Genomic DNA, 23574 nt, shown 5'->3' with positions numbered 1-23574 from the left:
TATGATCTTCTCATTCTGACAACAGCAGTAATGAGGATCAACTCACACTTTTTTTCTTCTGTAACACTGTCATACACACAGAACAGTTTTTCCTTTTTCCCTCATACCCATGAACCTGTACCCTCACCCAGCCAGATGTTTGCAGCTTTAGACCAGAACTGCAGTTTGGGCAGCTCCAGCACAAGTCCTGAAGTGCAATGCCCTGACCTGGCAGAATTTGCATACACACACAGAATGCATGAGAGGGTTGAAATGCTGTGCTGAAGAGCTGTGTTTTCTTCCCCACCATACCCACCTTCATTGAAAACTGCCATTTGGCTGACAGGTTGTCATGCCTGCACAGCCCCCTAACCCCAGCAGTGATGCAACTCATTACTACTAAACAAAAAAAAGAGGTCTGAAAAGACAGAAATACCTGTCCTCTTCTTGTCCTGCACATTGCCTGCCAAATTAAACCAACTCAATTGGCAACTCCAGCCCATGCACAGCTGTGAAATTTAACCTTGAGCTGCCTACAGCCCCAGACACAGGGCACCTCTTCTCAGTCCCATGACTGAATTTTGGGCATTAACTGTGAGCATAACAACAAATTCCTCCCATTCACTTTGATCCTGTCATCCAATAAATTGAATGGGATTTCTGAATATCTAACAACTATTTCTGGAACCAAAAAAATGAAACAAAATAAAGCACAAATTGGCTCTAGAGACAGAGAGGAACCATTAACTCCCCTCAAGCTTAGGAGAGATGCTTCAGCATCCATCACCAGAGCAGCAGGGGAAGGATGCTCTGAGTAGCACGAGCATCTCTGACAGAAACTGATGGATCCTGTTTTGATTTCACAGGTTCATAAAACTTCATGCAACCACTGTACAATTGCTAATGAGACATATATAGTTTAATTCAGAATTCCATGTGGGTGTTTCTGAGCCACAGGAGATAACAGGAAGGAAACCGGTGGGCAGTGGTGGGTGAGTTAAAGAGAACAGGAGGCAGGATATAAGATTAGTTCTGAAGGAAAGAAGGTTATGCCAAGACTGGGTGGCATGTCTACAATTGCCACTTGTTACCTTCTTTTCCTTGTGATGCATTAAAGTCCCAGGCCTTATGTCTTTAACATGTGTATCATTTCTGGATTGTTCAGCATGACTGTTTGAGTTTACATCCATAAAAGAGCACTTCTGGAAAGCCTAGGAAATAAATACTGCAGGTTATCAGGAGACCAAGAATTTTTACACAGAAATATCTGGAGAGGACCAACTATAAAGAGAGCACTTGTTTCTAAAAGTCACAGCTCAACAATGTTTTCCACAAGCTCATGAGATAATAATAGAGATTTCAGACTAGCACCATGCTGACTTCAGTGCTCCCTGTAAGGAGGAGAAGCTTGATTTCTGAATTTTCAGATGATGGAGACCCACAAAGGTTCTACAGATTATCCAAACTCAAGGAGGAAGCCAATGACAAACTTGGGCCTTGTGACAGCACCTATTCCCTTGTGGCTGATAATCCTGCAAGAGTTACTTAACTCCACTTCTCCTACACAAACTGTTATTAAAACCTTAAACATGGAGATGTTCCTTTGTCACAGTCTTTGATAAAGAGCCATAAATTGACTCTCACAACCTATGGGTTTGTGGACTCTGGCGTCCCACCATGCATCCCCCAGGGCATGGCTCAGACTTTTCAGCCAATTATTTTGCTATCCTCCTTTCTTTTCCTCTGAGTTTCTCTATCCAGCTGGCTCCCAGATCTAGAGGAGGAAAACCATCACTGCCACCATCACTATGCAGTGCAGGCAGCAAATGTGCCTCACCAGAATTTTTGTAATCTCTACTGGCATGTGGCCTGCCTTCAGTGAGATGTGCAGGGAGGACACAGCAAGGAGGGGGGAGTGCTCACAGGAGTCAGACACACTGTGACATGCAGTCAGATTGTATTTCAATACCATATATTAGGGCAATTATTTGATTCCTGGCAACTCATTAAATTAATAGCCCTGATTACAGGTTAGAATCAGGCCTGTTCTTTAAATACTGTAGTCTTCATAAGTATTGCATGTTTATGCAAAATCAGAAAAGTAAGGATAACAAAAAAACTCCAGTGCAAAAAATCAGGATGCAGATTTCCTTCTGGTTTTCCATTACATCCTATTTGTATCTGTTAACAGACCAGAATATCTAAGATGACATGAAACTATTAGAAAAAATAGTCTTGGCTCCTCCAATAGATGATATGGATTTTTCCCAAACTTACCCATTTGTAAGACCAGTGATGTGGTTTGAGTTAAGCATCCTCAAAGTCCCTCAGGCCTTAAGTGTCAAAAAAAAAAAAGCTATTTCCCTTTGGTATTTTTTTATCACTTTTGCTCTCAAATATCTATAACAGTCTCCAAATAGTTTGTGCTACAGTCACTGAGTATTATGATGCCTTTTCCTGCTACATTAAAAATCTTCACATTGCACTCAAGTTTCTTCTGAACATTCATGTTCTTAAAAGGCTTTTCAAATGGGAGACAAATGGATACTTAGTCATGGATGCAGGAGCACAGTGTGGATCTCACTGATCCTGTACACAGACATAAAAACACACCATGTTTTCACATCTACACCTGAAGCAAACACAATTCCGTGGCAACAGCACTGACCTGGGAGCTCCTGTCAGCCTGTTTCTGCAACTCCTGTATCTTTCCAAGACATGCAGTTGTGGCCTGGCCTATATGTTATTGTTCTTCATGTGAACTTTATAGTTCAGCAAAGCATTGTGACCATTAAGTGCTTGCTATCATGTCTCTGCTGTCATACTTCACTGGTCTGAATTAAGATGATTTACACAGTAAGAATTTTAAATGTATTTCCAGGATTTTGATGAAAACACAGAGAGACAATGGGCCTGTTGCTGCTTCCTATGGGATCTGTCTATAAACACCTGGATCAAGGTCAGTGATTTCAAAATCAGACAGGTCTCAATTATGCTGCAATAGGTCTTTTTTTTGTATACTCTGAGGTGCCATATTTTTATGAGACTGTTGTGTGATGTTTGATCAAATGCCTTACTAAAATGCTTATAGGTATACAATTCAGTTTAAACAGTCAAACCTGTTATTTGATCAGTGTTGTTTCCTTTGACAGCTCTCTGTCCCATTACATTGTGCTCACTGGCACAACTGTTAACATAAAGGGCATATCTGTCCCTTAGTTCTTCAATGATTGAATTCCATATCTCATTTTCCATCTTTCTGCCTATGACTGACATCAAACTAATGAGCCTGCAGTTCTTACATCAGGCAACTTGCCTCTTCTAAAACATGGTACTCTGTTAAGCTTCTAAAATATACCTTGTATTGGTTTAAAATGAGAATTGCTAGTCCCCAAAGCCAGCATTTGAACACCCATTCCCTGTCGAGTAACCATGCTTATTTCTCCTCCTTAGCTTCCCTCAGCCTCCCTATCCAGACCTTAACCTCCACTTCATTGTCCCCAGTTGCAAGGCAGAGGTTGCTTTCCTAGAGACAGGGATGCTGTGACAGCTGCTGTGTCCCCAGCTCTCCTGTCTCACTGGTCATGAGCACATGGAGGGGGGATAAGGAGAACTTCTGCTCTCCCTCCTGCAAACCAGCTCTGGAGGGTGAGAGCTGAGCAGTGGAGCAGGGTGCACCCATCAGATGCACCAGCTACTGCTAAGTGCCCATGTCTCCTGTGCTCCAAGTGCTCCCTGGCCAGCACCAAGCCCAACTGCTGGCAGCTGGACAGCAGGGATCATCTCATGTTGTGACAGAAGATACAGCCTGTTAAGGTGATCCACCTCTCCTTTGCTCATGTGGGCATGGAATGGCACAGAGGGTGGCCCTGGGAAGCTGGAGCTCACTGATGGTAGCTGGAATAGTTGGCATTTACTGCAGCATTGCCACCACTAAAATGAACTGAAGTCTTATGTGATGTTAAGTGAAGGACCAGCAAAGGAGCACTCACTCTTCTGAGCCACTGGCAGAGGGATGTACCAGTTACACCACAGGGAATGGACAATGTCTCATGTTCAAACATTCTGGGAAACTTTGGGCCATAGCACAGCCCACCAGGAGCAGACCCAGTTATTCCCTGCTCCCCCAAAGCTAGCACAGGTGACAGAGGCTCTCAGCACCTTGCCAGTCTGGTACCAGGTGAGCAACACTGGGCCAGGGACCACCCCACCAAATGCACACCCATGTTTTACTTGTCCCATCTGCATGTGCAGCTTCTCCAGTGGCAGCTACTGCATTCTTGGCCACTGTTTCAGCTCCAGAACTCTTGAACATAATTTGGTAGTACTTCCAGAAAGGGTAACACTCAGTGCAACAAATGGTACTGGGTGAGGCTGGCAGAAATACTTTCCTTCATGTTCTGAACTAGAAATTGCACTGAAGCCCTAGGAGTGATACTGGGCACAGGTGTCCTCATGTGCAACTCAAAAGGCATACCTGTAATTCTGCCATTATTTTATCTCCTTCCTCTTCCTCCTCATCTTTTGCAGCTGGTGCTACAGCATGCCCTGTGCTCCGAGACAGTGCCTGGTCCTCTTTAGGGTGTTTGGGCTGTGCTATTTGCCCAGCATCTTCACTGCATTCCTACAGGGGGATCAGAAAGCACAGACATATAACACAGTTGAACCCTCCTGATGCAAAATAAACACCAAAATTCAACACTACTGCAGCTCCCCTCTTGCAAGGTCCCTCTTCCTGCTACTTCATCAGTTCAAAAGCAACCAATACTGCTGATGTGATTATATGTTCACAGACTAAAAAGCTTCCTAAATTGGACTTCCCTCCACTTTCTTCCCCAGAACAGATGGGGAAAACAAGCCCAAAGAAACTAATTTGCAACACTTCTGTAAAAACACTCTCAAATCTGACCTGATCTTCCCCATCTGTTTTTTTTTTTTTATTTTTTTTTATTTTTAATCTTCTTACCACTCTAAATGAAAGCAGCCTGTGACTTCCCTGCTGCATTGCTAGGAGATAAGAGCAGCAAGACTCCTGTAAACAGAACTAATCAAATCTTACTTGTTCATTTGGCCTAGCAGAAGAGCATCCTGGTGAGCAGTTTCAGCTCTCCAGGACACAGCTCTGCCTCAACTTATTTTGTGGTTTAGAGGCCCAATCCTGTGTCTTGTCTCTTTGCCAACAACTCATCAGGAAGGAGCCTGACTGCCCAGAGTATGAATCACTGAACCTTGAGAGCAGCAGCCTCTTTCCTGGCCGTGTAGATGACGTCTCCTGATCTCGTGGTGGTCAGCCCTGAGCCTGGCAGGTAACTGCGCCGTGGAGGTGGAGGAGGTGGAGACTTGGTCAGCTTGTCATTATCCTGCTCTCCATCAGCAGCTTCTTCTGCAGGCAAACAGAGCAGCACAAAGTCAGCATGGGTGAAGGACAGGAAAATAGTATTTGCATGCCTGCCTCAACTGGAAAGCAAAACAATGTCTTAAAAGGTCCTGTGGCCGAATATATGAACAGAAACACATTTAGTATTCAAGTGTAACTGCCTCAAATGGAAGTGAACAGTGCTGTACTTGTACACAGAAACTGGATCACTCCACCCAGGATTTTTCAGCAAAGCTCCTGTCCTCCAGGCCACTGTAGCTGGGTGTCAGCCATGGGTGTAGAAGTGGGATAGAAGAGCAGAGTGAAGCAGCATGCAATGTCTGGATACTGCCCACAGGCAGTGCACCTCAGCCTCCTCTGAGAGCAGGACCACTGACATGGATACAGTGAGACACCAACCTGGAGCCTTCTCACTGTTCTCAGTAATTCTGAAGCACCCAGCACAGTTTCTGCTCTGCCTGGGAGGTGCTGCTGACAAGGTACAAGGAGCTGAAGAGTTCTCTCTATGTCACAGTTGGACACAACCAGCTAAGTTCACACAAAAGCTGAATGAAAATGTAAGCAGTACTCTAGAGATGCCACCTTTGCATTTCAGTAAGTCCTCTCATCCCTGAGAAGGGCAGGGGGTCACCAGAGGTAACTGCACTTGGTCCTCTTCTTAGGGAGCAATTATTTTCACTTAACTTGCTATAATTCCAGGAATGTGCAGTTTTGCCTTTAAATTACCACATAAGAGCCCTTTACATATTATTCTAAGCCAAGATGATTCAAATACCAACTGCAAAGGCCAAGCAGAGCCAGCCCTTGCTTTCTGAGGACAGTCTTCCCAGAGAAGACCAGTTTCAAACTGGCATTGCCCCTGAGGATGCTTCCCCACAGCTGCCACTTCCTCCTCCCCCCTGTCCCTGCACAGCATTTTTTCCAGAAGCAGCATTACCCTGCTCATGACCTGTCCCTGTGTGGTTCTGGTTACAGGCTAAGCATCATAAATATGGCAGCAGCCACTAGTTTCACACTGCTGTTTACAGTGTTTGTTTCCAAGAGCAAAAGAACAACCTTTCTGCAGCTACTCAGTGTTATATAAACAGCTGGAATAAATATAATCCAGAGAGATAAAACATCCTGCTTTTGGGATTACCCAGCTGTTTAGGGCTGAGTGTTCCCTCTGGGCAAATTATTGCATAACTGCCCACTCCTGGGGCTCTGTCAGCCTCCTCCAACACTCCAGCTGGCCCTGGGGACTGGATGGAGCCCTTTTCTGACCCTGCCTCATCTCTGCTCCCTTCTCAGCTCAAATGTTCTTTGAAGCTGCTTAAGCTTAAAGAAATGTTCAGTTGTATTATCTCCCTCCCTGGTTATCTGGCACTCACTTGCAGGATTGGAAGAAGAGCAATTTCCAGCTGCAATTTACATTAGACCACTTCTTTGGTCAATGCACACCACTCAGTTTTTAATTACATCAGATGTATTTCTGCTGTAAAATCAGAGTAATTCTCTAAGATGGTGTTTAGCAGACTATGATGTAGGGCCTTTGCAAATCCCTACTCCTTTTAATGGGCACAACCCATTACCCTCAAACTGACTCTGATTGCAAGAATTCAAAGTTTTTCTCTTAATGAGAGCAAGGTTGGATGACAGACATGGAGGGCACAAAGAAAACATTATTCCTACCATCTCATTCACATCTCTGAGACATTCATCCATCTCCATCTTCAAAATGGGAGATAAAAACACAGGCAAGAAACACTGTCACTGAGTGTGGCAAGTGCACTGGTTATCAAAGGCTAATCCCCCTCATATCCCTTAGCTGGAGTCATTAAGGAGAGGTTGTGATGGGGTTTGCTCAGTGCAGTGACTGGTCATAAAACTTCAGAGATGGATTTCTATTTTATTTACTAAACAATTATATTTCTCCAATATAAATGGGAAGGAAAAAATAAACTTTAAGAGGAAAAAAATTGCAGGGAAGATCTTATTCTGTTGTGCAATTTTCCTCTGGCATATTTAAAGAGGAAGAAATAAAGGAACAAATTTAACTCAGTAAGCCTGAGACTGCCCATGAACAAAACCTACACATTATGGAACCTTCTTTGATGCCAAAGGGCTCAGCACTTCTGTGAACAAAATGAGAGTTTTTTGTTGCCAGCTGTTGCACTAAACTGCAGCATTTTTCAACAGGCACAGACAGATGGGAATTAATTGCTCCCACCATACAGACTTCTATTTGCACCAAAATAAATCCAAAAGGTTTCAAAATAGTAATGCCTGCCTTGAGGCAGGCTCTGCAGTCAGATAAACTCTCTTTAATGGAAGCTACTGATCACTCATCACTTGCAAAAATCAGGGCATTCTCACATGGCACAGAGAGAGATGAAGGAGACCAATTTTCTAATGTATATGCTAGAAAAAAAATCACATTTTTCATGGAACAATCAATACAAAGATGAGTTAGAGTCAAGACATTAAAGAAATATTTACAGAGTCATATGAAAAACTGTGCAAAGTGTGTAATTTTATTTTGCTTTGCGCTTTGCAGAAAAAAAAAAAAAAAAAAAAAAAGAGTTTCTTCACTGGGAGAGGTTCTGTGTGGAGAATGGATGAGACAACACAATCTGGCACCATGATCTATCTGGGTTCTGCCGTTGAGCCAACAGAGGGCTCTGCTTATTTATGGCCAAAATATTTTATATACTGTATTGGTAGATAGGTGGTCTGTCTCTTATGCTGCTCAGTTTTCAGGTCTACAGAAAACTGGAACTGAGCTTTTCATCCTCAGTCAGAGAAGAGCTGAGTGGTATGTGAGATATTTAGTCAGATATTAAGGAAAAGTTTTGCATTCCTGTATTTGTGTTTTGCAGGATTCATTGTGCACAACAGAAGGCAAATGTCTCAATCTCATCAAACTTGTTCTTAAATCTGCTGGCTGCACACTGTGCAAAATTGTATTCTAGAAGTGGATTAGTTAACTTAGTTACAAAACTTCTCAATTACTGTGCTCTGCACTTTTTAGGATGTCACAGCTCACTGCACCCATATGGTCCTTATTTTCACTGGCTTCTTCTATTTATGCCACACATTATACAACCTAATTGTGTTGATAGCCAGTAATCTCACTGAAGGGTGCCAAAATTCTAAAATTATTTTATGAGGTTCAAAGGAATTTGTTTTAAACATGTATGTTGCAAAACACCCAAGAAGCCAAAACTTGGCAGTACCAAAGGCACAGCCAGAACAAAATGCTGGATCTGAAAACACTCCTCCAAAACTCTACATAAATTTGTCTACAAAACTCCTGGGGCATTGTTTTTCAGCTTTTTGCTATGCTGGCACCTTGAGTGCAGCATGCAGTTCTGACCTTCACAGCTCCAGAAGGACAAAGTGGAGGTAAACAAGGGGAACTGAATCTAGCCTGGGGAGGGAGCAGCTGGCCTGGATGGAAGGACCAGAAAGGCTGGAAGTTTGAACTCAGTAGGGCAGACTCCAGGAGAGCTCCAGGACATGATAAAGGTTCATCCACTGTCTTCATGGATTAATAAAGGTAATGAAGAGCTAATTTTGGCCAAATTGGACATTATTAGAACTATGGGGAACTCAGTGAAGCTGGTATGATACCAGTTTAAAAGAGATGAAGGAAAGCTCCTTCACAAAATGTGAGCTTGCTGCCACAGCAAGAGGATGCAAATTGTATAAGCAATTATAGAGGAACTGCTGGATAAAAGTTCCATAATGGATATGAAAAGGAGGAGATTTGGATATTCCCTTTAAAGTCACATGGGGTGCTGGATGACTACAGCAGACTGCAGAAGGCAGCCAGGTTCTGTGCTCCCCACACACAGTGTCTCCAACTGCCTGTCAGAGACTGAGCTGGATGGACTGGCACATGTAGCAGGGCAAGAATTTTACAGCTGATGTGTGTTTGGCTAATGGGATACATCCAAGGTTTGGCTGAGGCATCTTTTTTGCTCCTTGGATTTTGAAAAAATTCAGACATGGATTTGTATGTTAAGTTGTGAAAGAAATAGGACTGGAAGAACATCTCACTATCTTGCTGCTACAAAGTAGCTCTATCAATGTAATTCTAGTTCAGTGCTAGTCTAAACCATTCTGTCCAGTAATGGGGACCTTGCATCTTCCTCATTGCCTCATGGAGCTTCAGTGCTTCACTTTCCTTATCTTTATGAGGTTTTTTCCTAATGCCTAACCTGGATCTTCCTGCTTGCAATTGCCAGCTTTTACTGCTGTTCTATCCACACACAGCAAGTTATTCTTGCTTTCTAAAGCATATTTTTGTGTATTCAGAGATTGTTTTGACCTTCGTCAAGGTCCCAGCAATCTATAAACTGAAAATGTTCTAGAGAGTTGGAAAAAGAACCTCTCCTTTCCAGACCCACAATTCTTTAGCCCCATTTACTCTAGCAAACCTTACCTGAGACTTCTAGCTTTTCTGCTGGATCCCCTTTAGGCAGGGCTGCTGGCTGGGGAGGCATCTCCAGGTTAGGAATGGACTTCATTATATTGGCCTGGGCTTCTTCCAAGAGCTTTTCAAATTCTTTTCCATTATAGTGATCAAGGTTTTGCCTTTTCTCTTCCCACTTCTTTTCAGCTTTCTAGACAAAACACAGTAAAGCATCTGTTTACTTTTCTGATTTCCATTGTGATCACTTGTTTTAAAATAAATTTAATGTGTAAACACTATAGGTCAGCATGGATAGATTCTTTCAATTCTAGTCAGCAACGAAAGGAAATACATGAACATAATTGCACACTGTTCTGACCTGCACTGTGCTAGATTTGGCACAAACACATGCCAGACTGACAGTGGCTACTGCTCACTAAAAGAACAAAGGCCAAATTTAAATCTGGGTCTCTGCCTTACTACATCACACTGGTGATCAAAGTGCCTGTCTGTAATAAGACACAGCAGCTCATCTCTGGGTTTTCTCTACATCTCTGTGTGAAACCACTGGAGCTTGACACTCTTTCACTTTTACTTCTCCATAATAAGGGATATGGAGATTTAAAGAGTGAACGAAATCCACATATGCAAGTGTTGCCAGAGAATTATGTGTTATTGGTTAAAAATAAGGTATTCTAAAATTTCTAAAACAGAATTCTATTTTTTTTCTCAATAAAGATAATTTTAAAAACACACCTAATTTTGGTTACATGAAATTCTTCTGTTACATTTAAAATCATAGAATAGTTTGGGTTGAAAGGGACCTTTAGAGGTCATCTAGTTCAACCCTTCTGAAATGAGTAGGGACAAAACCAGAGGGTGTCTTCAGAAGTACAATGTAATTAGGGGTTAAGCACATAAATCCCCAGAATGCATTTGGAAAGTCCCACCTGCAGCCTCAAGAGTGAGACTGGGAGCTCAGACCCAAAGAGAAGACAGCTGGTTGAGTAGAATACACCATACCTCAATTGATACAGCTCGATTTCTGGTACTTGCACTGTGAATTTCCTCAATGAAAAGGCTCTGCATGGTGGTGCCATTGACAGAGACCTGTGCTGCTGTGGGCTGGGATGCTGCTGTGGGCTCCTGCAGGGCTGGGGTGGCTGAGGGGTGACCTTCACTGTGACTGCCTGCAGTGGGAGAGCCCTGGGCATGGTTCCCCAGGGCTGCAGAGTGCTGCGACTGGTGGATGACCACAGGAGAGCTCTGCACGTGGTGGACAGTCATGGCTGAGAAGGGAATGACCTCGGACTTGACTGAGGACACCTGCGACTCCGACGGCATCGCTGGGACGCTCTGCTGTGCGTGTCCCTGCGTGGGCTTGTGCTCCTCTGGGGTTTTCAGAGTGTCAGCTGCACTGGACTTTTCCACAGCAGAGTATTGCACGGCTTGGGATGGATCCACACCCCTCAGCAGTCCTTCTGTAGCGTGTCTGCCCAGCCAAATGAACACAACAGCACACGGTCAGCACACAGCCAGACATGAGCAATACGTAACAACAAAGTCTTGCACAGAAAAAGCACCTACATCAAAACAATCAAAATGGTGTTTTCTTTATTTTCCTGAGCTCTCAGCTCAGCAGATTTTATAGCTCTCTCACAGAGTCAGGGGCTCAGAATTTTACAGAGGCTACTCTAATTCAGATGGTTTTACCTTCTAGGGTTGGTACAAACCTTCAGTGATGTACTGGCAGTTTCTGACCAAACCATGAGCTACAATGAGTTAATTTTACAGTGAGAATGGAAATCAGTTGATTAAACTGCATACAATGTATCTAGCTAAACAAGATGTTCCTGGACTAGAAGCACAAAAAAGTGAAGCAATGTATAATGAGAGGCAGTAGTCTGGCACGTTGTCAAAACAGAGCCTTCAAATGAAGGTTCTGTCTCAAATGATACTTCACAAAGGAGTTTCCTGTCAAGAGTGTGGGGTAGGATGAGCTGAGGACATAAAGAGGCAACTATTTCTGGCAGCTAGCTGTGAAATGTCTGAGCTTCTGAATGTTGCAAGCCATCAAATGCCATGAGTTTTCCCATTATTGAAACAGACTTTACGAGGCTTAAAATGCACTTTTGCTGCAAAAAATGACTTCTGGTAAAACTTTGGTATGCCCAGCTTATTGTTCTATTTTTCTCTGCAAGACAGAAATAACTGTAATAATTAAAAAAAAAAGAAACTAATGTGAAAGGATATAGACATTTGTCTGCAAGGAAAAAATAAGTGATGTCTCTTAGAAAACCTGTTACATAAACCATTTTATCCATCTGCCAGTACTGCCAAATCAGTTTTACATATGCTCCAGGATATATAAAAACACTGGCAACCCTACATTCTTTACAATAATGGTAGTGACAATAGGTTCATGACTTACATTTTCCTGTAATTGAACTAAAATTGAGACCACCACCACTGATAGTTTTGAGCAGGAACTAAATCCAATGCCCACTGAGTTACATAAATCAGCACTCATTTGCTGCTCATATATTCTGACAAACATGGCTAAACACTGGCACTTAGTGGACATTAAGTTTTATCTAATATTTCAACTTTCTCTAATGCATTTTCTGTACAAAGAAGAGAAAAGAATTTGAAGTGTATTCTTTCAGAAGGTTCAGGATACCTTTATCCACTTACACTCTTTTTTTTATTTTTTCCTGTTCCGTGTCAGGGAATGAACCTTTCTGTGTCAATGTTTCTGTTAGCTTAAATTGCTGTAAATATCTAAAGTTAATTAGCTCAGATATGAGGCTGTTGCCACTGTAAGTTTTCTCATCCAGGCACTTCCCAAATCAGGAATTGCTGACTTGAGAAGTATCTAATCTCAACTGTAGGATCTCAGTGACTGAGGCTGTTGGTCAGCATGGACTCACTGCACAGAGCACAGCAAAGGCTGATTTGATTTCCCTTGAGAGGGCTCTAGGAATAGTCTGTTACTGCAAGCAAGCTGAATTTCTCAGAGAACACAAACCCAACAGCTATTCCAGCTCTGTCTGAGGAAATTCTTTAAGCCTGACCAAAATGAAGCAATCACCTCCTGAGCACGGTGAGGACGTCGGTCATGCTGCGCACTCGTTTCAGGAGGCTGTCCAGCTTGTGTGGCTCCTCCTTCAGGAACCTCACTGCCTCCACCTCCACCCGCAGGATCGCCCGCATCTTATTCTGCAGTGTGGGGAACTCTCCTGCAAAGAAAACAATTGTCAGGCTGAAGAGGAAATGATAAAAGCCCTGGGCAGTCCAAGACGATTGGGTGAATGTCAATTACTTGAATGTCTATCTCTCTCCAGGGGCCATGCAGCAAGCTCCCTAATCCCAGCTTTAAATCTTTTTGGAAGTGGAAGTTAATGCCTCCAGATCAAAGGCAAAACTGTTCTCTGTGGTTAAAAGAAAAGAAATAAAAGTAAAAAGGAAAAGTACATACCTTTCAGGGTAGCAACAGCTTCTCCCACTTGACGTAAAAGAAAGGCTCCATCTTCCACGTCTTTCAGTGTAACTGTCTTGCTGGAAGCAGCAGAGTCCTTCTTCAGGTCTTCAACAAATGTCTCCAGCTCACTGGCAAAAGAAATAACATGGTCAGAAAATTTAAGCAGGACTTTCATATTGCAAGCAAATATATGCAAAGGAATGGAGTAAACTAAACCAGAAATCTCAACTGTGGCACCTTTAAATCTGACACCATAGGCTAAACAAATGAGAGGATACCATGAGGGGAGATGCTGGACACTCACAGCACAGGAACAGGCTTATAACTAGCCCAAGTCATTCACTTCTGTGACAGGCTGCAGACCTGCAGAGCATCTTGACCTCTGTGCTAGAAAGGGCAGGTGGGCTGGTAAAGCACTTGGAACAACCAGGAGCCCTCTGGGGATACAAGTGCTCAAAGGTTATAGACTCATTGTGCCATTGCATCCAAGGTTTGCACCTCGTGTTTTCTCATCTTGATGACATGCAGAGGATTGTCCAACAGTAAAGAAACAACCCAAAACCTGGCATCAAAGGCCTCTTGATGCAACCTTGCTTATCTGCCAGGTAGACAGGACACAGGAGCCTGTTTCTATGAATAGCCAGACTGAAACAGCAAGTGTGCATTGTGTGCAGCTCTTGCTCAGCACTTGGATTTAAGAGTGAATCGCTTTGGATGTTTTTTCCAACCACTGCCATTCTGTTCTTACTCCAGCTCCATCTGGTGCTTCCTTCTCACCTTTCCCAACATTTTTTCCAGTCTTCATATACTTCACATAAAATTTTGCAATACTCTGGACACATAAACTCTGGTTTTGTTTGGGGAGGAGCCACTTCTTTCCATTTGAGCTTGAGACAACATTGCTTCAGCTTGAATTTTCCACAGATACATAAAATTTTCTCAAAAAAGCCCCAACCCTGAGATGCTTTATGGGCAACTACACAAACACCCATGCAAACACCTTAAAAAGATCATCTCTTAAATATCTAGGAGAAATTCCCTTCTATTAAGATACTAAATTTACTCACAGGACTATTCTAGGAAGCAGTTTAATTGCAGATAGAAAAAATTGCAATGGAAACTCTGAAATGACAAATCAGCTACTCATTTGTACCTAATCTTGGGCATCATTTCTCACGTTCAGCAGGGATCAGTTTTGCAATTGCTGTAAGAGAATCAAGGTACAAGAGGATTACCAGGAAAGAGGGGGAGAAGCCGGCCCTCTGCACCATCTTCAAGTCCTACATTTCCATATATTTCCCTTCCACTGACATGCAAAGCCAGCCATTTCCCAGACCCACCTCAGTGACATGGGGAAGAAAAGTAGGTGGGATAAAAATAAAGTCCTTACAGCACTACTGTACATGTAAGTCAGTTTAAATTGGAAGCACAGTCCCACAGAACAATCCATGGCAACACAACAGTAATTCTCATACACAGAGAAACAGAAACAGGATCAACATCTGAACACTTAGCACGAACAGCAAAGAGTTCATTTCAATCCAAAACTAAGAACTTTAGAAACGAAATAATTATTGTGAATCGAGAATCGTAAGTTGTGTCTGAACAGATCACAAACAAGTGGAGGTAAATGATCCTGTTCTCACTTTAAGACCTCTTCTCCCAAAGACTCTGCCTTCAGAAAGCTGCGGGATTCCCAGTTCCCACTAGCACAAGCAGATTTGCAGGAAACAATCCACTGAACCACACGATGGCAGCAAGGGAACACTTCTAAGGGTATTTTTCCAGCAGAACAGGCTGCTAAAATACAGGTATCTGCTGCCTCTGTCTTTGCAATGAAGAGCACAGCACTCCAGAAAGGAGCTGGAAAAATAATCTGTCCTTCTGTCACTCACTAAAATGCAAAGGCTCCTGCTCTACAGGACAGTGCTCTGCAGCCATGCCTCCCCACCTGGTCTTCATGCCCTGGTGCTGGCACTGAGGCTGGGCAGTGCTGCTTTGGGAATCATGGGGTATCCCTCCTCAATTTTTTAGATCAACACTGGAAAAGCAGCTTCTCAGATACCTGCATCTACCAGGCAACAAAAATGATAAAGGTGCTTAAATTTGTTCATGTGTGGACAGAAGAGAAAGCAAAACACAGAACACTATTACGATGTTATTGCAGGTTTATGCTTGTTTGAAACGTAGGGATAAAAGAAGGATTTTGAGGAGGCTGACAGTGGCCCACCTTCTCCTTTGTTCTTTGAGCAGGAATGGAAGGGTCATCACAAACCCCTTTGACTATACTTTGACCCTTTGATATACTGTCAAACAAGACAAGTGATCCTGAAATTATCCAGGGGATACCATATTACACTGCTTCATGTTGCTAACTGCAAGGGAAAAGAAACTTCATCCCTTAGGACCCAAAGACTGAAACAGATGCAACAGATGTGGTCTCTAGAATTTTTCTCCCACTGGCGAAAACACTTGATTGGCCTGAGCAAATTAGTAAGACATGCACACTAATGCAGTTTCAGAAGAATATGAGATATGAGATAAAAAAAATTTCTGTATCTATATTCTAGATAAGGAAGCTGAGGCAACTCTTCTGCTGTGATCTTTCTTTAGGCAAAAAAAGCCTCAGAGGATCTGCCTCAGTCTGCAGTATCAGTGGAACAGGTTACAAAACAAATGGGCAAAATTAATGGTAACAAATTACCCAGACCAGATTGTATTTGCCCTGGAGTTCTATAGCAACTTGAGGTTGAAACAGCTGAACTATTGATGATGAAGGCACCTAACCTCTTGATTAAAATTGCTTTGGCACTAGATTAGTAGAAAATGTCTTAAATGATACAAAGAAATTTTTTTTAATTGTATGGGGATATCCTGGGAACTGAACTCTGGTGAGACTGACAGACTGGTGTAATGGATAGGTATCAAAATAGAGAATAAACAATAAAGAACCCATGAACAATGGATGCATTTGCTGTGTTAGGTAGAAATTAACATGGTTTGTGTAAAATGAAGGTAAATCTCACAATTCCACAAACAACAGAAGCTTGGGGACAAAGTATAGCTCAAAAGGCTTTCAGCAAGGTGCTTGAGGAGAAGCTTTCAAGAATGCAAAGCTGCCATGGGACAAGAGGAAATTCTTTCATGGATAAAGCACTGAAGTAAAGATAAGGGATCAATGAACAGCTGACTCAATGAATGTACTTTGTTGGTGGGTTCCACAGGGATCACTGCTAGGGCTGGTGCTCTTCAACACACTATAAATAATTTAGAAAAGAGGATGAATAATATAACAAAAAAAAAAAATCTCAAAAGGCTATTGTATTATTCAGGGAAATGCAAATGAAAGGTGGCTGCAGAGGACTGCAGATGGATCATCTGATACAAACTGACCCGGAAAACACCAAAGGTTAAATTAACTCCTAGTACATGAAAAGTGTGCTCATAACAAGAGGAGAAATAAAACCAAAATCAACCCCACCTAAAAACCAATAACCTCCCACAACCCTAAGGTTTTACATACAGTGATGAACTTAGAACTGATAATCATCCATTGTGAGTGTGATGTTGGGCATTTACTGTAGAGCTCCTGCTCTTTCTCACAGCGTGCCTGCATCCAACAAAGCTGCTGCAGGGCTCTCCTGTCTCCCCATCCCCACCTCAGAGTTGTACACCAGAGTCAGGGCAAAGAGAAAGGCAACAGGATAATGAAATGCAAAGAAAGGCTTCTAGAAGGTTAACTAAGCAGACTAAGACTTTTCTCAGGCTGGAAAAGGCATGAATGGGGGAAAAGAGAGTGGAAAGGGAGCGGGGGATGTCTACAACATAATGCCATGACTACCACGGCAAGGGTGAATATTCTGCTGTGCATTAGGAGTCTGGGGATTGACTGACAGATGAAAGATTAAAACAAACCCCAGATATTTCTCTTTTGACAAAAGAAACAAAAGAGATACTTCTGATATACTTCTCCAAATATCTGCTACTAGTAGTTCTCCCAGATTGCTAAGTGAAGTTTTGTTTCCATGGAGCATGGTTATTATTATTATTAAAAAAATTTGATACTTTTCCTAAGAAAGCACAAATTGTAACTTACTATGGATTGTATCCAATTGAACAGATTGGATGTGGCTATAATTTAAATACTGTGCTGTTAAATTCCTTCTATTAAAGTGATTAAAATCTAAAATATAGAGTGGTCACACCTCTAACATGCTTGTTAGGACATAAATACTTCATTAGTCAACGTATCATAGCATTGTAATTTGTCCTTGGTCTGGTAAATCTTAAGTCTAGTATCTAAAAGTGCTATATATAACATGACTAATTTTGAGTCAAAAGACTAGATACAGAAAACCCTACACATTTAATTCTGAGTGTATTTCACTGTGACAAGTGTATAAGAGCACTATGTTTAACAGGTTTCATTAGATGTCCTCTGAACCGTAATGCTGCTACAGTTGTGACACACACATGGGCACACTTCTGCAGGCACCATTATGAATTCTGCTCAATAGAATGCTTGCTTTGAAATGCACACCAACATTTTTGTTGTTTACAGCATGAAACTGCCAACAGGTTTATTTCCTTATTTCAGAGAACCACAGAATGGGTACGGCTGGAAGGCACCACAGTGGGTCATCTGGTCCAACCTCCCTGCTCAAGCAATAACCTTCATTCGTAGAAGGGAGGAATTTTAAGCTAAGCTTTATCACCTGAGAGTAGTAAATACACTTTTGTGAGTATTGCAGTAATCCTTATGCTCCAGAGTCTCACACGAAGACAGCCTAACTAATTTAGCCTTATGATTTAGGAAAGATCAAGAAAGAGGGTGACAGTTGAAATCCTAAAAATTGGCAGATTTTGTGCCCATTGCTTTGCATTTGTTTGTACATCAGCAGTGGGATCAGTTTAGTTGTAAATGCCTATAGAGAATACTAACCTTTTTTTCAATATTGTCATTGACATTTGATTTGTAATTTTGTGCTGTATGCTCTTACTATTAATAGCCATCAGCTGCTGAAATTATTGTTGTCAGATGTGCTTTACTTTTGGGCTCTGACCTTGCAAATGAGCAAATACATGACAAAGGAACCTCGCTGAACACAACTGATGGAAAAGAAATGATTGTTTCTAGCATGTCTCTAAAAGAAGTGAAGTAACATTTGAATAATTTAAGGCATTTTCCTGTAACTTTAACCAATGAAGTAACACAGAAGTAGCAGAAACTATGGGAACAGGAAAAATTGCCAAACCTGATAAAACAGAACCATATTGCAATCCAAGTGATATCCTTAATGAACAGCTGTAACAGCACATGCCATTGGCACTTGACCTCACTCTGGATCCATTTTATGAGGCAATGCCATAAACAGCCATCAAGCAAATTGTTCTTTCCACAGAGAACAGACAATTTAAGAACTTGGCAATGAGGCACACAGGAGTGAAGTGAGGAACAGGAAGGTCATTACTTAACAAACCAGCTGAGAGGATTAATTATACTAGCATGGACCATTATTGCACATTCAACCTTTCTTCACAGGACTCTCCCTTAGTAACATCCAACCTCCTCCATACAGATGCACCTTTTTATTACAAAAAGTATTAATCTGACAACTAACTGATCAACAGGAAGGATTTACTCTCTTCAGCTGTCAGGAACTGTACTCTACAGCTCTTCAGTCATTATTTCCAATGACAAGCTGAGTAGAAATTGTTTTATTATTATGGAGCAATTCTTTAGGTGTGAGATAAATGCAGAAATGAGAAATAATTAATTACATAACATGTTACAAATGTGAGTGCTAGAATTAGTTAAACCATTTATTAATTTCAGCTTTATCTTGCCTCCTGCTGAATCTGAACTAAACCAAACAACTCAGTCTCACCAGTCTTGGTGGGCCAAAGTTCTGGGGAAAAAAATCAAAATCTTCCAAAGGGCCTTTACATAACAACAAAACAAGGTGCACAGTTAAGCAGATGGAAATCTCAGTGGGTACATTTTAGACAAGGACTGGCATTGCTGACTGTAGTTAGACTACAATCCCCTATTTGAGCTTCCCCTACCTCTCCCATGCAGTATCCAAAGCACTTACTACTGAAATCTGATTTTTGTACTTCAAGCCAAACTCATTACCCACCTTTAATCCCTTTGTTCTTGAAGAAATTCCTCCCTCCTTTCCTAAAGCAAAAAGCTGGAGAGAACTAGGGTAGAGGGAGGCTTTCAGAATACAGGAGCGGGCACTGTCCTTACAGTCATCTGTCCCTTTACAGGGGACTTCTGAAGAGGCTGACACTCGTGGTACTGCTGGGATTTATCCAGTGGGCTGTGCAGAGAAGGACTCCCAGACAGGAGCAGTGCGTTAAACAACAGACATGGTTTTACAGCCAATGTGATACTCAGCAAGGAAACACAGCTAAAACAGCATATACAAATACAGTTTACCTGAGAACTGAGTGGTAGAAGTTTCTACTGTAGAGAAGAAAAAGATAGGCAAAAGCAATACATTTGAAGAGGTTTCTCAACCCACCATAACTTCTTTACAATCTTTTCTTCCTCGTTGAGGTATTTCTGCCTTTCTTGTTCCACCAGGTTGCGCTGTCGCTGCACAGGATCTTCAAGCCTCTTCACTGTTTCAATCACTTTGCCATTGATTTCTAGCTCTGCTTTCTTCACCATTGCCCTCAGCATCTCCTGGTTCTGCAGCTGTTGCACAAAAGAAATCAACTTCAATTTTTCCTGCTTGACTGACATGCCTGGCAACAGAATACATTGCAGAGCTCAGAAGGTTGGGATAAACACCACCCTAGAGTGAGTGTTTTTACCTTCTTCTTCCCCTCTTTAGCTGTACCTATAAACATTATTCCATGTATATATATATAACTTCCAGTTTCAAACTGATAAACAAAAAATGTTGGGATCAGTATATCACCTTCAATGCCTAACTTCTGCAAGGACTGTGGCCCCTTTATTCTGCTTGGTTCAACGTGAATCAATAATTAATTACACCTCACGAGAATTCCAGGTGCTTGACTTCCAGTTTCCCTGTATCTCACAAGCTTATGCATCTCACTGCCCATACGTGCCTAGTGGATAATCCCACACATTAATGTCATGGCTGGAATGCACTGCTGTTTTCAGAACAGAGATTTTCAGTTTCTCAAGTGGCAGAGGAAGGACTGTAACATGTGGTGTAATTTAGTACAGGCATGCAGCTCATCTGCAACACATAAAACCTCCTTCACCCACCAGAACCCCCCCCCCCCCCTTTATAATATGGTAATTTTCTGAGAACCGCAAGTCACACCTTTCTTGTCTTAGCCTGATGTTAAGTAGCTCAAGCATTAACTGTCTTGCTGATAGTAAGCTCACAGAGCAAAACACAGGTAAGAAGGCAAACAAGGCTGTACTTTGTGTGGGTAGCCCTGGAGCAGCTGTGAGCCATGCTCACACAAACCAAACCTGTTTAAGTCTGTTATGCAAATCACAAGATTCAAAGTGATAAGCAAGACTCCACCTAGTCACAGTTTTAGGATACAGGCAACATGAACACAACTCTGTTAGCCCAGGAGCCATTCCATATGGCAAGATTTTAAAAAACACCTGTGTTAACTGGGGACACAATTCCCATTTTAAAACTAGCACTTGAGCTGTCAGCTGTCTTCCAAACATCCAGGGTTAACAGCCAAATCACATTTAACACGCAAAATAAACCCATGATCTAATAGGAAGAATCACAAAAATGGGATACCTATAACACAGTATAATGTAGTAAGCCTTCTTTAAAATCTATTTAAGAAAATTCATGAGTATAAAAAAAAAGTGCCTTTGCTGAGACAATTATTTCCAACCAATATGGGCATGAGAGAAGCAAACTCGGTTCCTCACTTCAGTCCCTGTGCCTGACTCTCTTACTCTCTTCTCCAGCTGCATAACTGCAATGAGAGGGAGGGTAACACCTCACTGCAGGGGTGTGAGTGGGTGTGGGGGGTGTGTGTGTGAAACCTGAGCTGTGACAAGCAGGAGGGCTTAGCTCAAAACTCAGCTGAAGAGAAGTGTTAACAGTTAGTGAAAAAATAAAGCTGAAAAACTTTTCAACAGCACAGAAATATATAAATAATATCTGGATTATTTTGAAGACAATGTGTATTTTGTATGTGTATTTTCCCCATGATGGGACTAATGTTTGGATTTGATAAATTAAAATCTCTTACTGCAAGGCCAGCACAACTACCTGAGATACATACCTCTTTCATTGTGTCATATTTTCAAGTAGGAAAACCTAAATCAATGAATAAATGAGTGAATGAGCATGTTACACTTCAGTCACACAATTTATTCACAGCTCTTTAAAATGTGGGGAAATTTGATACATGGAAGTGAGTTAGGATCAGTGAAACAACTGATCTGAGGTCAGTGAAAAGGTCAATAACAGAGTTGGACTTAAGTCTCAGGTGTCCACAATTTAAGTCCTTGATGTTCCTCAGCTGGTAACAGGGACTTCCACTAATAGCAAAACTGAGTATGTGAGTGTGTTGTGAGTTATGAGCACATGTTTTTTCCAATTATGGGGGTATGTAGAGGATCTATATTTATTGTGGTGATGTGTACAGCTAAGGTGTTTGTCACTTCCATTTATGAACTACTTGAACAATACCAGGAAGTATTAGTCATAAAATTCATCTATTTCTGATAATGAGGCTGGGGAAAAAAAAAAGTGATGCAGCAAGATTTTAAAAAACCTTTTATGTTGAGGACTCCCAAACCTCACTGTTTGAAGTGAGCTCTTTAAGTCTGGGACATGACTCATCTTGGTATCAAAGAAATGTTTTTGCTATTCCTATGAAAATTCATGCAATAATTGGCTAGTTACAGAAAACCTGGGTTTGTTCATGCCTGGGGAACAGGGACAGAAGATGAGAAGGGAGCCATACACAGGAGTTCAGAGAGACAAAAGGAGGAACTGTGGGAGGGGAGCAGTTGTGTCAGTCAGCAGCCAAAGGACAGCATGAGGCAGGGAGAGCAGGAGCAAAAGGGGGCTGTGGCTGAGGAGAAGGCAGTCTCTGGCCATCACATTTACCTCCATAAATGCAAAACTGAACTACATTCTTAGCTTTCTTCTGCCAGCAGCATCAGAGACAAGGCTCCCTGGCAAAGTGCACACCTCACTTGCCCCTCTGACCACCTCTGTTAGTTATTCACTCCACCATCTCAAGTAAAATATGTTTTATAGGTTTGCTATAGTTATTCTGGTTCCACTAGACAGAATCTTTTGTACTGCAAGCTTGCTTGAAAACAAGCCAAATAAACAATCTTAGACATTCAAACTTGAAGAGTCTCTTAAAACAGTGCCAAAGTTCTAAAGGCAAGTGCCCAAAAGGAAAAGCAATGCAGGCTTTCCTGTCACCACAAATGGCAATTTCTTGCTAATTAGAGTTACCTTAACTTACAACTGCAAGCAGCAATCCAACAGAAACAAATTTAACATGCTTTTTTAGGATTCTAGCATCCTCTCATATATTCTTATCCTTGGCTCTCACTTCCAGCCTCACCAATCCCTCCAGATACCTTCCTTGTCTCTCTTCTTCATTCTAGTGCTCCAGCCATTATCTGTCACTGCTCTCACACAAGTACCCCAGCTCAGCCTCTGGCACTCACTTCAAGAATAATCTGATAACTAGTTCAGTTCACTTTGAACCAATTATTAGCTGTGAGACAGGAAACTGGAAAACCAAGTATTAGTTCACAACTCTGCTCCTCATTAGGAGACAAGCATGACCTGTCCAGTGAGAGCCTCCCAGGCCCTTCTGGGGGAGGCTTCTGGGCCACCCACCTTCCCATGAACTACAGCCACAAACAGGAACTGGCTGCCTGCAGCTCAGGACCTCTGTAGAATCAAAATATCTAGTTCCTGAAGTTTGCTACCATACATTGATTAAAGGTAATGTCTCCAGTTCTACAATGCAGCTCAAAATACATTTGAATTTTTAATTCAAAGTTACACTTGTGAGACTGAGTATCGTGTACCATTTTATGACAGTGTTGTTATTACATTTTCTGCCCTTTCTGCAACACTCATTTCCCTGCAAACAGTGCACTGAGTGAAGGAAGAGCATGCATGCATGCAAGCACCTTCCTAATGGGGAACATTAATCATATCTAATAGTGTTCCCTTAAAATTAGTTCAGTTAAAGAAAAGTAGACAAAAAATTCCAATGTACATATAAGCTAATGATATACACCATGTACTCTAAGGCTTGGTTCAAACCTGCCACCAAGAGTTCTCTGGCAGCACAGAACAACCCCATTAAAGTCATCATGAGCCCAATTCTTATCAGTAA

At 41.9% G+C, this 23574-nt stretch overlaps 1 protein-coding gene across 15 annotated transcripts in view; it reads right to left on the bottom strand.

The window, feature by feature from the left end:
- The window catches only part of KIAA1217 (KIAA1217 ortholog), a 343074-nt gene that overhangs the window by 6535 nt on the left and 312965 nt on the right, over positions 1-23574 (bottom strand). For 12 of the 15 annotated variants that reach the window (XR_008839723.1, XM_056483268.1, XM_056483273.1 and 9 more), the window contains 8 exons: positions 19764-19939; positions 13231-13361; positions 12844-12991; positions 10776-11244; positions 9783-9963; positions 5208-5362; positions 4457-4603; positions 1071-1190 (listed from right to left, as the gene is read on the bottom strand). Coding sequence is in view for 14 of the 15 variants with exons in the window: in XM_056483268.1 (XP_056339243.1) it covers positions 1071-1190; positions 4457-4603; positions 5208-5362; positions 9783-9963; positions 10776-11244; positions 12844-12991; positions 13231-13361; positions 19764-19939 (1527 nt within the window). In the remaining variant the exon portion in view is untranslated. The remainder of the gene's footprint in view (positions 1-1070; positions 1191-4456; positions 4604-5207; positions 5363-9782; positions 9964-10775; positions 11245-12843; positions 12992-13230; positions 13362-19763; positions 19940-23574) is intronic. The other 3 variants (XM_056483271.1, XM_056483272.1, XM_056483274.1) reach the window with 1 other exon arrangement.

This window comes from Oenanthe melanoleuca, chromosome 2 (assembly GCF_029582105.1).
Source record: "Oenanthe melanoleuca isolate GR-GAL-2019-014 chromosome 2, OMel1.0, whole genome shotgun sequence".
NCBI lineage: Eukaryota > Metazoa > Chordata > Aves > Passeriformes > Muscicapidae > Oenanthe > Oenanthe melanoleuca.
The sequence above is the reverse complement of the archived record's forward strand: the minus strand, read 5'-3'. Positions and strand labels throughout refer to the sequence as shown.